The sequence below is a fragment of the Limanda limanda genome, chromosome 7 (assembly GCF_963576545.1).
Source record: "Limanda limanda chromosome 7, fLimLim1.1, whole genome shotgun sequence".
In the NCBI taxonomy this organism is placed as follows: domain Eukaryota; kingdom Metazoa; phylum Chordata; class Actinopteri; order Pleuronectiformes; family Pleuronectidae; genus Limanda; species Limanda limanda.
The window spans coordinates 16,609,730-16,623,325 of NC_083642.1; the positions used below are offsets into that span (position 1 = coordinate 16,609,730).

At 41.7% G+C, this 13,596-nt stretch overlaps 2 protein-coding genes across 2 annotated transcripts; both read left to right on the forward strand.

Moving 5' to 3' along the window:
- The first annotated feature begins 3,369 nt into the window (after positions 1–3,369).
- LOC133004954 (ADP/ATP translocase 2-like) lies at positions 3,370–4,475 on the forward strand. The gene has a single exon (XM_061074525.1). It carries the CDS (start codon positions 3,446–3,448, stop codon positions 4,340–4,342), a length of 897 nt encoding a protein of 298 aa, XP_060930508.1. The 5' UTR covers positions 3,370–3,445; the 3' UTR covers positions 4,343–4,475.
- Positions 4,476–7,471: 2,996 nt separating this feature from the next.
- Positions 7,472–12,076, forward strand: LOC133005035 (nicotinamide/nicotinic acid mononucleotide adenylyltransferase 1-like). Its single transcript, XM_061074624.1, has 4 exons — positions 7,472–7,586; positions 8,045–8,222; positions 9,380–9,465; positions 11,748–12,076. The coding sequence occupies exons 1-4, from the start codon at positions 7,472–7,474 to the stop codon at positions 12,074–12,076; spliced, it is 708 nt and encodes a 235-aa protein (XP_060930607.1).
- Positions 12,077–13,596: the final 1,520 nt, after the last annotated feature.

Consider the following 13,596-nt stretch of genomic DNA (forward strand, 5'->3'; position numbering starts at 1 on the left):
AGAAGTAACTAGTAACTAACTAATTATAAATTTTCAGTAACTTGCCCAACACTGTGAATGACAAGACTAAATCTTTTGGTCTATTTCTTTATATTTCGAAATTGATATATATATATGGACTATTACAATCAATAATATATTGAAATTAATTAAAATAAATCAATTTCTGTACAAAAATGTCTCCATCTGTTGTGTGCGTGTGTGAAGTTATATAGAGCCTATGCCAACTGTGCGCAAAAGCGCTGCTCGCGCCTAGGCTATTTAATTGTATAGCCTTGGTAGGCTATGTGCGCGGTGCGCCAACTTTTTTATGAGATAGAGACCCCGTTAGAGACAAAAAGATAATTCGAACCCTGGTTTTAAGGCCCTTATTAAATCATGCCTGCACCTTTTATTGCAGACATGTGACTGAACTACTGGGAGGAGAGCAGTATTTTCCTGTTCAGTGGTCTTACCAGCCTTGTGCCACCTGTCCAGGGTGATGGAGTCATCTGATGATGATCCCATCTACGTGGTGAAATTCAAAGACACCTTTACTGCAGACCTTGCCAATCGCAAAGAGAATACCAATCTGAAGATGCTGAAGATTGCGACACTGTGTGACCCCAGGTTTAAGGACTTGAAGTGCCTCCCGAAAGAGAAGAGGTGAGGTGTGGGCTTTACTGCGCAACCTGATGCTAGAGGACAACGGTGGGATGCGTTCTGCACCTGTGAGAAGAGAGACCCCCTTGGGACTCAGGTCAGTACAAAGTGGTGAGCGTCATCATCTCTCCTGTGGGCGATGGCTATAAGAAGAAAGGTTTGATTGAGGCCTCCCACCGTCGGGAAATGACCAGATTGGCCACAGAGGAGTCAGACTGGCTTACTGTAGATTCCTGGGAGTCGACATCTTCCATGACTGGGACTAAAGTTTTCTAAGATGATTAGAATTCGCTCGGCAGCGATAAAACCAGGTAGAAAATCACCAAGAACAGGTTGTCAGCGACAACAAGAGCTTCAAGTATGACCTATCCAGATTTTCTCCTGCGTTTCAGTAAATACACAAACGCAGACAATTGAAGGTGACCAGACGGAGAGACACAACAGTCAACTCAGTGTGTGTCTGTCTGCGTGTGCGAGAAAGATCGAATTGTGTTTTCTCGTATCTCCAGGTGACAAATGTCTTCATTAAACTAGATCGATGACTAAAGAAACACGTCTATTCATCCGTTAATTTTAACTGCTATTAACTACATCCTGTGAAAGTACATGACATAAGGCCGGCGCATGCTTCTGCGTTTTCAGGGGCCTGCAAGCGTAAGAGCCCTTCCGGGCCCCTTACGTGCTTACGTATCCCTTATTACGTGCTTACGTGCGTCGCCCAATTTTTCTAACTAGACGGCAAAGCTCCGCAAGTGTCACGTAGCCAGCAAGGCTGTGATTGGTCTGCTAACTACATCATTTCCGGAGTCGCATTTCCGGTTCATGCCAGATAATACCGGCGGAAACCACGGAAGATTTAGAAGAACGAATATGGACCAAATAGAAGAGCACTTGGCGGTGAAGAAACATGTCTACTCATCCGTTAATTTTAACTGCTATTTACTACATCCTGTGAAAGTACATGATATACTCTCAATACAGTTTTGCATTATTCCGTAAAATTAGGTGTGTCGTTTTTGCGTAATCCTGCTGAAAAATAAACCAATGAACAAACCAACAATCAGACAAGGGTGAACTCATAACCTCCTTGAGGGAGTTGATTAACTGAAGTTAATTTAAAGATCACTTTTAAGAAATTCAACAGCACGACCCTGTTAATCTGGACAAACCACAGACCCTTGTAGATGATTCCTGTTATTTAATCACAGGAATCACAGGCTGTGCTAGCTGCAGGTAGCACTAGTTGTGTTTTTCTCTTGTGTTGTTATTACACCTAGACTACAATAAGGTAATCTGCCAATGGGTGTAAGGAACTATCTGTCAGATCTTTCTGTGTCCTTGATCATTACCATGAATCATTTGATATTGTGCCTTGAAGTCCAAATAAGAAATTTGGGTTTAATCTAAGTCATTATTTAATATTAATCATGTCAGGTGTTCATTTGAAATGGTCACTTGTCCAAAATATGTATTTAAGTCACCATAGGTGAAACCAATTGAACGTTTTGAAATTGGAAATTGAAAATGATAAGCTTACGTTAAACAATGTAGCTTAAAGGGTCAGTGTGTAAAATTTAGTCGTGAAGTTACATGTTGCAGCTGAATCCCTCACCTCACCTTTTTTGGTGATAAATCTTGTCAAATCTGATGTTTTGTTTGTTGCTTTATTTACTCAGGCATCACTATGAGAAAGAGCTCGAGACACAGCAGAACTGCGATGAGACGGACACAGTAAAATGTACCAAAAAGAGACGAATAGAGAATCGTTATGAAGCTTCATCTCATCACTCAACGACTTTTCTGAAGCTGGGAATACCTGCGCAGCTGAGATTCATCTCATCAACTCCACCTCCACTTAATAAAACCTCAGCTCATATCCCCTGTCATCGCCAGATCGTCCGTTCACCTGTGCACCTTCCTGGTTCAACTCCATCCACAGAGTCCTGCCTGCCTGCTTACCTGCCTGCCTGCCTGCTTTATTGGAATTTCCAATAAGCCTTCTCTTACCATCTACCTGCCGTGTTCTTTGTCTGCACTTTTTGGGTCCGCTTAAAATAAGATCGTTACACTGTGCAGTCACTGGTGACATGGGAGGGGAATAAACTGGTGTGTGAACAAATTGGAGAGAAGAAGAACCGCGGCTGGACTCACTGGATTGAACACAACAAGCTACATTTGGTAAGAAAATACTACAGGTATATTCTTACGGTTACTCATTGCCATGTGTAACCGTGTTGACAGGTTTATTACATGTATAAAAAAACTTTCTTTGTTTGTTAATCTGTGACAAAGACAACATTAATTATAATTTGCTTAACATTGATGGAAATGTATAATGTCAAATATAATTTAATGTTATATAATTAGAAACGCAAAGTAACATTTGTTGTTCATTTATATTTTATTCATTTATTATTTCAATCACATGTTTAATTTCAAGTGAATAGTGAGTCTTTGCTCTATTTGACTGCGAGAGGCTTGTTGTTGTGAAGATGAAATCCATAACAGCATTTTTCGCGTCTTGGTTACACTATAGGAATAAACCTGACTTCCAGTATCTGACTGTGCACCAGAACACAACAAAGGGTGGTCGGGACCTGTTCCGGCTACGTGTGTTCCAGCTCAATAACAGTGTGACATCAGAGGGAGCTGCCTTTTAACATTGTGGCATCAAAGGCTGAAAGGCTTTAAACAGTTAAAAGTCAATTCACGATTTCGTCAGTGCAGGCCATCATCTGTAGAGGGCAGTGGGGATACGTTGAGTTTACTGGTTCCTTGAGCAGCACATCGACAAAATCGCAACATGAATGAGACGGCAGTATCCTTCGCCAAGGACTTCTTGGCCGGTGGCATCTCCGCCGCCATCTCCAAGACAGCTGTCGCCCCCATCGAGAGAGTGAAGCTGCTCCTTCAGGTCCAACATGCCAGTAAGCAGATCACCGCAGATATGCAGTACAAGGGCATTATCGACTGCGTAGTCCGTATCCCCAAGGAGCAGGGATTCCTTTCTTTCTGGAGAGGTAACCTTGCCAATGTCATCAGGTACTTCCCCACCCAGGCCCTCAACTTCGCCCTCAAGGACAAGTACAAGGAGATCTTCCTTGATGGCGTCGACAAGCGCGCCCAGTTCTGGCGGTACTTCGCTGGTAACCTGGCCTCCGGCGGTGCTGCTGGAGCCACCTCCCTGTGCTTCGTGTACCCCCTCGACTTCGCCCGTACCCGTCTCGCCGCCGATGTTGGAAAGCCCGGAGCTGGGAGAGAGTTCAACGGTATGGGTGACTGCCTGACCAAGATCTTCAAGTCTGATGGTCTCAGTGGCCTGTACCAGGGCTTCAATGTGTCTGTGCAGGGAATCATCATCTACAGAGCTGCATACTTCGGCATCTACGACACCGCTAAGGGTATGCTCCCAGATTCCCAGAAGCAGAGCATTTTGGTGAGCTGGATGATTGCTCAGTCCGTGACAGCCGTCGCTGGTCTGACCTCATACCCCTTTGACACAGTCCGTAGACGTATGATGATGCAGTCTGGACGTAAAGGAGCTGACATCATGTACAGCGGAACAATTGACTGCTGGCGCAAGATCGCACGCGACGAGGGTGGCAAAGCTTTCTTCAAGGGAGCCCTGTCCAACGTGCTCAGAGGCATGGGCGGCGCCTTTGTGCTGGTTCTGTACGACGAGCTGAAGAAAGTCATGTAAATTCTTCATGTCACATCCACTGTTCAATTCGGCTAAATGTAATAACTTACCATTTCTATGGACTCAGCGTTCTGCCTTATTTATGGGAACAAACTATAGTGTCTCACCACTAGATGTGGGCGATGGCTGTATGTTGTGCTGATTTGTGTTTAACTGGTACTTCTCTGCCAATGCTGGTTGTCAAGTATACGCATGGCACGTTTAATAAAGTTTTTTAAGCAACCAAAGAAACCAATAGTTGTGTTTTTAATGATTCGTAAATGTCGTCCACAAGTTTATTGATCAGGAATAAGTCCGACCTGTGGATAAAACAACAAGAGACAGTGAAAGGCATCAACTGAATGAGATCTACACAAAGAGAAATATATATAAAAAAACAAATGGTCAGTGCAATATTACTTAATAGAACATTACTGTGTTGTTAAACTGAACTTGTCACGGCTGCAAAATAAATCAAGTTGCCTTCTGTTGTGAACACGTAGCAACGCTGCAGCAGTGACGGACAAGTCAAACCTCCTGGAATTCTTCACTTTCATTGCATCATAAACTGTTTCAGTTAAAGCTGCACAAAACACAACGCTCGTCATCTCACGATTCCCAAACAAACCGGATTTATTTAAATGATCAATTCAATCTGCAGGCAAAACAAAACAATAACACTCGCAGACAGGAAATCACCTCGTCTGCACTCAAAGACCAAGACAGTGTCACTAATTTCATTAATTCTGCTCACGGTTTGTCTCTAAGATGATTAGAATTCGCTCTGCAGCGATAAAAACAAGTAGAAAATCAGATTGTCAGCAATGACAAGAGCTTCAAGTCTGACCTATCCAGACTTTCTCCTGCGTTTCAGTAAATACACAAACGCAGACGATTGAAGGTGACCAGACGGAGAGACACAACAGTCAACTCAGTGTGTGTCTGTCTGCGTGTGCGAGAAAGATCGTTAATTTTAACTGCTATTTACTTTATCCTGTGAAAGTACATGACATACTCTCAATCCAGTTTTGCATTATTCCTTAAAAATCAGTTGTGTAGTTTTTGCGTAATCCTGCTGAAAAATAAACCAATGAACAAACCAACAAACAGACAAGGATGAACTAATAACCTCCTTGAGGGAGTTGATTAACTGAAGTTAATTTAAAGATCACTTTAAGAAATTCAACAGCACAACCCTGTTAATCTGGACAAACCACAGACCCTTGAAGATGATTCCTGTTATTTAATCAAATATGTTTAGAGACATGTTTCAATGCGTTAAAGGGACTCTTACCTTTGTTGCATTTGAGAATTACAGCACATTCAAATCATCCCGCCTTCCTCCAATGCCCCACCCCCTTGTTCCCATCCGCGGTGTTTTTTTGAAGAAACTTTATTTACAAGCAGACTTACAACCTACTGCCTCCGCGCACGCACGTGAGTTTTTGTTTACCAAAGCAATGGATTCGGTAAGTTATATACATTTACATTCACATGCCTTGATGACGCGGGCCCGAATGCGCCACAAGAAGCAGACGGAAAACCTGCATGTCCATGCAGCAAACAGACAGGTCTGTCAGCCAATAAGGTCCTTCGGTCCAAAGAATTTTATTGGTTGAAGTTTTCACTAAATATTATGAGAGTGAAATAATTGTTTGTTTTTACTCCTGGTGGGTTTGTCTTGCATTTTAGAGTGTCATTACCTTATTAATACCAATTTAACCTTATCCAAAAAAAGTGTAAAAATGCAACAAAGGTAAGAGTCCCTTTAACCGGATTTACTGTGCTGTTGCTTTTAATCAAGTGTTCATACACACTCCCTCCCTTATGTCTCAGGTCAGTACAAGGTGGTGAGCGGCATCATCTCTCCTGTGGGCGATAGCTATAAGAAGAAGGGTTTGATTGAGGCCTCCCACCGTCTGAAAATGGCCGGATTGGCCACATAGGACTCAGACTGGATCACTGTAGATTCCTGGAAGAGCTCCCAGCCTGATTGGGTGGAGACGGTCAAGGTGATTCTGTAAGTTGACGATTATTTTTCTCTTGTTAGTGACTTACTGCTGTAAAGAATGAACTTTATCATGTAAATAAAAGACATGAACTGGCAGTTATAATCATTAACATGAATCATTTGGTACTGTGCCTTGCAGTCCAATTAAGAAATTTGGGTTAAATCTATGTCATTATTTAATATTAATCATGTCAGGTGTTCTTTTAAATGGTCACTTGTCCAAAATATGTATTTTAAGTCACCATAGGTGAAACCAATTGAGCGTTTTATCAAAAGAAAAGGATAAGCTAACGTTAAACAATGTAGCTTAAAGGTTCAGTGTGTAAAATTTAGTCGTGAAGTTTCATGTTGCAGCTGAATCCCTCACCTCACCTTTTTTGGTGATAAATCTTGTCAGATCTGATGTTATGTTTGTTGCTTTATTTACTCAGGCATCACTATGAGAAAGAGCTCGAAACACAGCAGAACTGCGATGAGACGGACACAGTCAAATGTACCAAAAAGAGACGAATAGAGAATCGTTATGAAGCTTCATCTCATCACTCAACGACTTTTCTGAAGCTGGGAATACCTGCGCAGCTGAGATTCATCTCATCAACTCCTCTGTGACAAAGACAACATTAATTATAATTTGCTTAACATTGATGGAAATGTATAATGTCAAATATAACTTAATGTTATGTAATTAGAAACGCAAAGTAACATTTGTTGTTCATTTATATTTTATTCATTTATTATTTCAATCACATGTTTTGGAGTTAATTTCAAATTAATAGTGAGTCTTAGCTCTATTTGACTGCCAGAGGCTTGTTGTTGTGAAGATGAAATCCATAACAGCATTTAACCTTTCTTGGTTACACTATAGGAATAAACCTGACTTCCAGTATCTGACTCTGCACCAGAACACAACAAGGGGTGTTCGGGACCTGTTCCGGCTACGTGTGTTCCACCTCACAACAGTGTGACATCAGAGGCAGCTGCCTTTTAACATTGTGGCATCAAAGGCTGAAAGGCTTTAAACAGTTAAAAGTCAATTCACTCAGAGAAGCAGAGCTGCTTTGTAATTATGAAGTTTGTGACAGTTTGTTGACTCCTCAGTCTCTGTTGTCTTTGTCGTGTCTGTTGCTCCAGAATAAAGTATGGAGCGTCCCAGTGTAACCTCAGTGGTCCTGCTGGCCTGCGGTTCCTTCAACCCCATCACCAACATGCACCTGAGGATGTTTGAACTGGCTCGAGATCATCTGGAAGACAAAGGTACATTCAAATAACAATGAGATCTTTTAGAGGAAATATTATATAAGTGTTACTTTCTCACTCACTTCTAAAAAGATCAAGTCCTGCAGATAGCGTGAGTTTTAACTGCTATTTACTACATCCTGTGAAAGTACATGATATACTCTCAATCCAGTTTTGTACTATTCCTTAAAAATCAGTTGTGCAGTTTTTTTCGTAATCCTGCTGAAAAATAAACCAACAAACTAACCAACAAACGGACAAGGATGGACTCATAACTTCCTTGAGGGAGTTGATTAACTGAAGTTAATTTAAAGATCACTTTTAAGAAATTCAACAGCACGACCCTGTTAATCTGGACAAACCAGAGACCCTTAAAGATGATTCCTGTTATTTAATCAATCTTTCTATGAGTTAACCGGATCTACTGTGCTATTTTTAATCAAGTGTTCATACACACTCCCTCCCTTATGTCTCAGGTCAGTACAAAGTGGTGAGAGGCATCATCTCTCCTGTGGGCTATAAAAAGGAGGGCTTGATTGAGGCCTCCCATCGTCGGGAAATGGCCAGATTGGCCACAGAGAACTCCGACTGGATCACCCTAGGTTCTTGGGAGAGCTCGCAGCCTAAGTGTGTGGAGAGAGTTGAAGTGCTTCGGTAAGTGGACGATTCTTTTTCTCTTGTTAGTGGCAGCGGCTGTGCTAGCTGCAGGCAGCACTACCGTACTTTCCGGACTATAACCTGCTACTTTTTTTCACACGCTGTGAGACTGCGGCTTTTACAACGGTGCGGCTTATTTATGGATTTTCATAGTGTTGCAGGCATGGCCTGCCCCTTTAAGAAAGCTGTTGTGTGTGTGACGTAGTGCACCTGAGAATTTTGGGTAGGGCGCCACATGTTGTACGAGTGCGAGTCATATCAGACCAATGACATTACCGAACAGGTCACAGTTGACCAATGAAACTGTTTCGGCAAACTAAACTTAATTCTTCAGATCACCCATTTTGCGCTTCTTGCACGCACCCTCATCATGGAAAAGACACGAAGATCTGCACATGATGCGGGTTTCAAGTTAAAAGCGATCCGTCTGGCTGTCGAAGAAGGCAATAGAGCTGCTGCACGTACTCTCAACGTTAATGAATCAATGGTGAGACGCTGGAGACGGCGGCATGCAGAACTGAATCGTTGCAAAAAGACGACAAAAGCTTTCAGAGGCAAGAAAAGCAGATGACCACTTGAAAACGTACTTGAAGACTGGGTGAAGACACAGAGAGCAGACGGCCGAGGTGTTTCCACCGTTCAGATACGACTGAAAGCTAAAACAATCGCCATGTTGTTGCGTATGTTGTGTTGTTGTTGTGGATGTTACCGGTATTTATTTAATTATAATGATTTCATTTAATTAATGACTTTTACTGGTAGGTTTCTATATTTTCGCCGAGAAAATGTGTGACGAAGTTTCATGTTGCAGTTGAATCCCTCACCTCACCCTCCCATGTCAAACATGAAAGGGAACCTGTGGAAGCTTTCAGTTGTCCTAAAAACTAAAAAGGTGTTTAGATTGTCCAGTCTGGGCTACTGAAAAAAACATGGCGGCCAGGACCCTCTCCTCGTGTAATTACAAAGTATTTAAATATAAAGGGTTTAGATGAAACACACTAGTGAAAACATCACTAGGATTATTTTAAAAACAATTTCTGCCAATCTATCCCTTTCACCCAAATCACACACTGAACCTTAAACAAATAATAAAAACATTTTTTTGTGATAAATCTTGTCAAACTGATGTTTTGTTTGTTGCTTTATTTACTCAGGCATCACTATGAGAAAGAGCTCAAGACACAGCAGAACCGCGTTGAGATGGACTTTTCTGAAGCTTCATCTCATCAGAATAGGAGAGGTAGGTCACGTGTGGGAATGTAAAGCATGGTATAATGTAGGGATGTCACGAGAACCGATACTTACGATACCTTTCGATACTACGATAACAAAACACAGACGATGCCCATTTTTTGAAGCTCCGTAGGCTCCGTTAGCTTCGATGCCACCGTGAGCTTCGATGCCAGCTGTTAGCAACTTAGCATTAGCATTCCGCCGCTTCAGCCTCCGGTGGGACCCGCACAAAGGTTTAACATGGGAGTGGATGGGAGCCAGTTGTTATTTAAGGCTTGGCGCTGCGCTTACGCGTCGCTTTGGCGTCGCTTCAGTGTCCGGTGTAAACCCGGCGTGAGGCAGATGACTGTGGCATTATCATTTAATGCATAACGTGTCTCACAACAATGCGTCATTCACATGTGTCCTCAACTACCGTAAAACCCACAGTATATGCGCAAGCACATTGAACTACCATATATGACATTAACAACATCCAAAGAATGCACTTTTTTTTTACCGTGGTATCGAAATTGGCTCCGAGAATCGTGTTATTTTAATAGTATTGGCACTGACTACTGAATTTTTGGTATCGTGACACCCCTAGTATAATGTAAATATTGTTCTCTCTGTCCTCTTTTTCACTCCTGCCTTTTTCAATCCGCGATTTCAGACAGGTAACAAGTCTCGTTCTGCTGGCACTGTTTGCATGGTTCACTGTATTCGGATTAATTAAATAACAGGAGACAATGGTTTGAGTTTATGGATACTGGGGTGTGTTGTGTGGTTGGTGACACCCAATCACACTGCATACACAAGTCAGGTGTAAGACAGTGAGACATGAGCCCCCAGGGGTGAAAGAAAAGTAAACACAGCTAAAACTAAAACGTTTAGGTTCACGTCTTGGTTTTACAACTTTGCACCAGTGACAGGTTTTTAAACTGGGGAAATCTGCGGCATGTAACCTCACTGTGCAGGAACTGAAGTGCGTTCTGTGCCAGACCTTCATGTTGCATTAGGCAGTCACTGGTACACAGATAAAAAGCCATGACTATTATTAACACATAATTACAATATGTTTTGCAGAGTGTGCACAGCACCTTGCTTGCAAAACTGTTAATCTCCTGACTCTAACAGTAGATGTTTTACTAGCAATGACACCAAACATTGAGAATAGAGAGGCCACCTCTTTTTAAATGATTGCTCTATTAAAATAATCTGTTTGACTTCCTGGTTGGAAAAACAAGGGCATGCAAATATCAGCAGTTTCTAAATCTGCTTTGCCAACCAATGTTTCTGACACGTTGGGGTCACACACTTTTCCCAGCTGGTATTTTGGGCTGCTTACATTTTATGCTTCGAACACTCATCTGGTCTGAAAAATGGGGAGATGTGAATCTCTGCAGGCTGAAAGTGATGTAATCGACTTTATACATGTCTGGCCAATGGTGTTTCATAGGGTTTTAACAAGGTGTGACATCCTCTGCCCTTAACTCTAATCAGGAGCAATGAAAAACTACAAAAAAAAATTTTATCAGGGGAAAAAGAAAGAGAAATGTGAGGGTTACCTCTCCCAGGACGGACAGAAGTGAAATAGATGCCACGTGTAATGGAGAACATAAGAGTATTTATAGCATTGATTAGAAGAAACAGCTTGTAGTATAATGGAAGGTAAATTAATTGATGAATTATTGTCAGCATTACATGGCAGCAGTTCTGCAGACCGAGTCACACATTCAGCACTTCAACATTAAATAATGAAGCTTGAGCGCCCTCAGAAAATATTGACAGATCAGAACAATCCCAAGGAAATGTGTCTTCAACTGGGTCTAATCAATCATTAATGACTCTAAACATTCATGAACAATAGGCAATGGGATCAGTTATCATCATTAATAAGCACCAACAAACCTGAGGATATCATTTTTAAACGGTACATTGCCGTAGAGATGATTACGTCTGGAAGCGTCTCTCCTTCTCTTCCTGGCCCCTCACCTCAGTACAGCAGTGAAGTGAGGAGTACTTAGTTGCAATATAAGCTTCACCACGAGATGGTACACGCTTAACCTTTAAAAAGAATAGAGCAATAAAGCCTTAAACCGATGTTAAAATTAAAAAAATGTGAAAATAAAATCTTAATTTATCCCTTTATCTCCTCATGATCTCACTGTCTGTGCTTATTTGAATTTGCTTTTATTTATTTTAATGCCCTCTTTCCTTTTTAATCTGTACTTTCTTCTTTGTTCCCCTTTTATAAGAAAAGCTACATTCATATATAGTTTTTTGATAAGCTGTTTTCTCTGCTCTCAGAGGTCTCTCGGGTGATGTTGCTGTGTGGGACTGACGTCCTGGAGTCCTTTGAGGTCCGCAATCTGTGGAAGCAGGAGCACATCGATGAGATCGCGGGCAGCTATGGTTGGGTCGCTATCGCTCGCACTGGCTTCAAACCAAACAAGTTCAAGTCGGACTTTCAGTGGAAGTATCGCAGAAGCATCCACCTTGTCCATGAGTGGGTGGCAAACGATACCTCCTGCACTGGAGACGTGCGCCTGGCGCTTCGTCGAGGTCAGAGCGTCAGGTACCTGCTGCCAGACGCTGTTGTGACCTACATTCAACAGAATGACCTCTATATTGCATAGAGCGAGCAAAACAATGCTGATGTTTCTCCATGGATTCCAGTTAAAGATTTCAAACTGCTCCAAGGCTCATGTCAGAAAGAGAGCAACACAAATAAAATAAATCCTGACAAACACGTTGACAATACTTACCTAAAACAAAGACTGAGGAACATTGGCCTAGGTGTCAGGTTTAGCGGAAGCAGTTGGACCCAGGAGCAGAGGTTTTAACAAAAAGAGTATTTAATATAAAAAGAGTCTTAACTAGACAAAAACACAAAAAATAAACACTAAAGGGGAGAAACACAAGGAAGCTTACACAAGGGATTCAGAGGTGCGGAGGCTCAGGAGATCAGGACAGGAACTGTTAAGGCGTGCTGGTTTATCCTATATAATGAGAGAAGCCGATCCAAGATTTTGGTTCAATCAAATGTTTTATTTAAAGATACAATGAAAAGTTATTCATAGCTATGGACAATTATCACAGCCTATGCTAATTAAGTTAGCAGTAGGAAGATGAAAATGGCCCCGAACAGAAGGGGTTTGGTATAGTTATAACAGTAGATTTGATGTGATTGGTTATGAATATTTGGAGGGGAGTCACCGCAAATCACTTTGGATCTCCCTTATTGGTCCAGCCGCAGTCCCACGCCTCTTGTCACCGAATCCAGGAAGTGACAGGGAGCAGCTCTCCGTCATGCACCTACGCTACTCTACCGGTTGCTAGGGCAACCCTATCTACCCTGACAGTCTGATGTTGTCTCGTAATTCAGCCTTGAGTAGAAAGTGTCTTGCTCTAGCCATCTTGGCTGCACCAACTTAACCATAACAAAACTCTCTTCGACTCTCCTATCAGGACAGCTGTTAGACTGGCCATCCTTGTGACGTACAAACATTATTAGCAAATTCCAAATATTAAATATGTTAAGCGAAAGGTTGAAAATAATGATTTGTATAAGGTAATGTAATTGACCCACTGCTCCTACCTCCCCTTCCGCCTTTATGAAAAGAGTCTGTGCCATTATGGTTTGAGAACCTATTATTGTGTGTGTCTGCTCCATCAAAACAATCTTGACTGTGAATGTGTAAACATTCGCATCCTCGAAACTAAACAATGTCATACTGACTTTGCCCCAGAAAGGACAGCTCCTTGAATTCTGTCTGATGTTGAATACAGCTAATGAAAATATGCTTTAATATCCAAGAAGTTTATTATGAGGACAACTAAAAGATACATTATTGGCACTAAACAGCAACGGTTATTAAATTAATTTGTATGTGCATTATATCTAGCTAAAACTACCTCTAGCTTTATTATTAAGAGTTCTTTCAGACACAACCTATAGTTAAAAGTTTGAAATTCCTAACAGAACGGAGGAAAGGACAGCACCATGGAACATCATCGACAAGAAAAAGAACGACAAGAACAAAAACAATCCGACAAGGACAAAGGGGAGAACAGAGACTTATATACACACACCAGGAAGGCAGGGGCAATTGAACACACGTTGTAACACATGAGGACTGGGGCAGACAATCACAGA

What these genes read in the sequence shown, in the direction of transcription:
- LOC133004954 (XM_061074525.1), top strand. Translation starts at nt 3,446, where the DNA reads ATGAATGAGACGGCAGTATCCTTCGCCAAGGACTTCTTGGCCGGTGGC.
- LOC133005035 (XM_061074624.1), top strand. Translation starts at nt 7,472, where the DNA reads ATGGAGCGTCCCAGTGTAACCTCAGTGGTCCTGCTGGCCTGCGGTTCC. An exon ending in AGATCATCTGGAAGACAAAG is followed by an intron (nt 7,587 to 8,044) that starts GTACATTCAAAT and finishes CTTATGTCTCAG; the next exon opens with GTCAGTACAAAGTGGTGAGA. An exon ending in ATCTCATCAGAATAGGAGAG is followed by an intron (nt 9,466 to 11,747) that starts GTAGGTCACGTG and finishes CTCTGCTCTCAG; the next exon opens with AGGTCTCTCGGGTGATGTTG.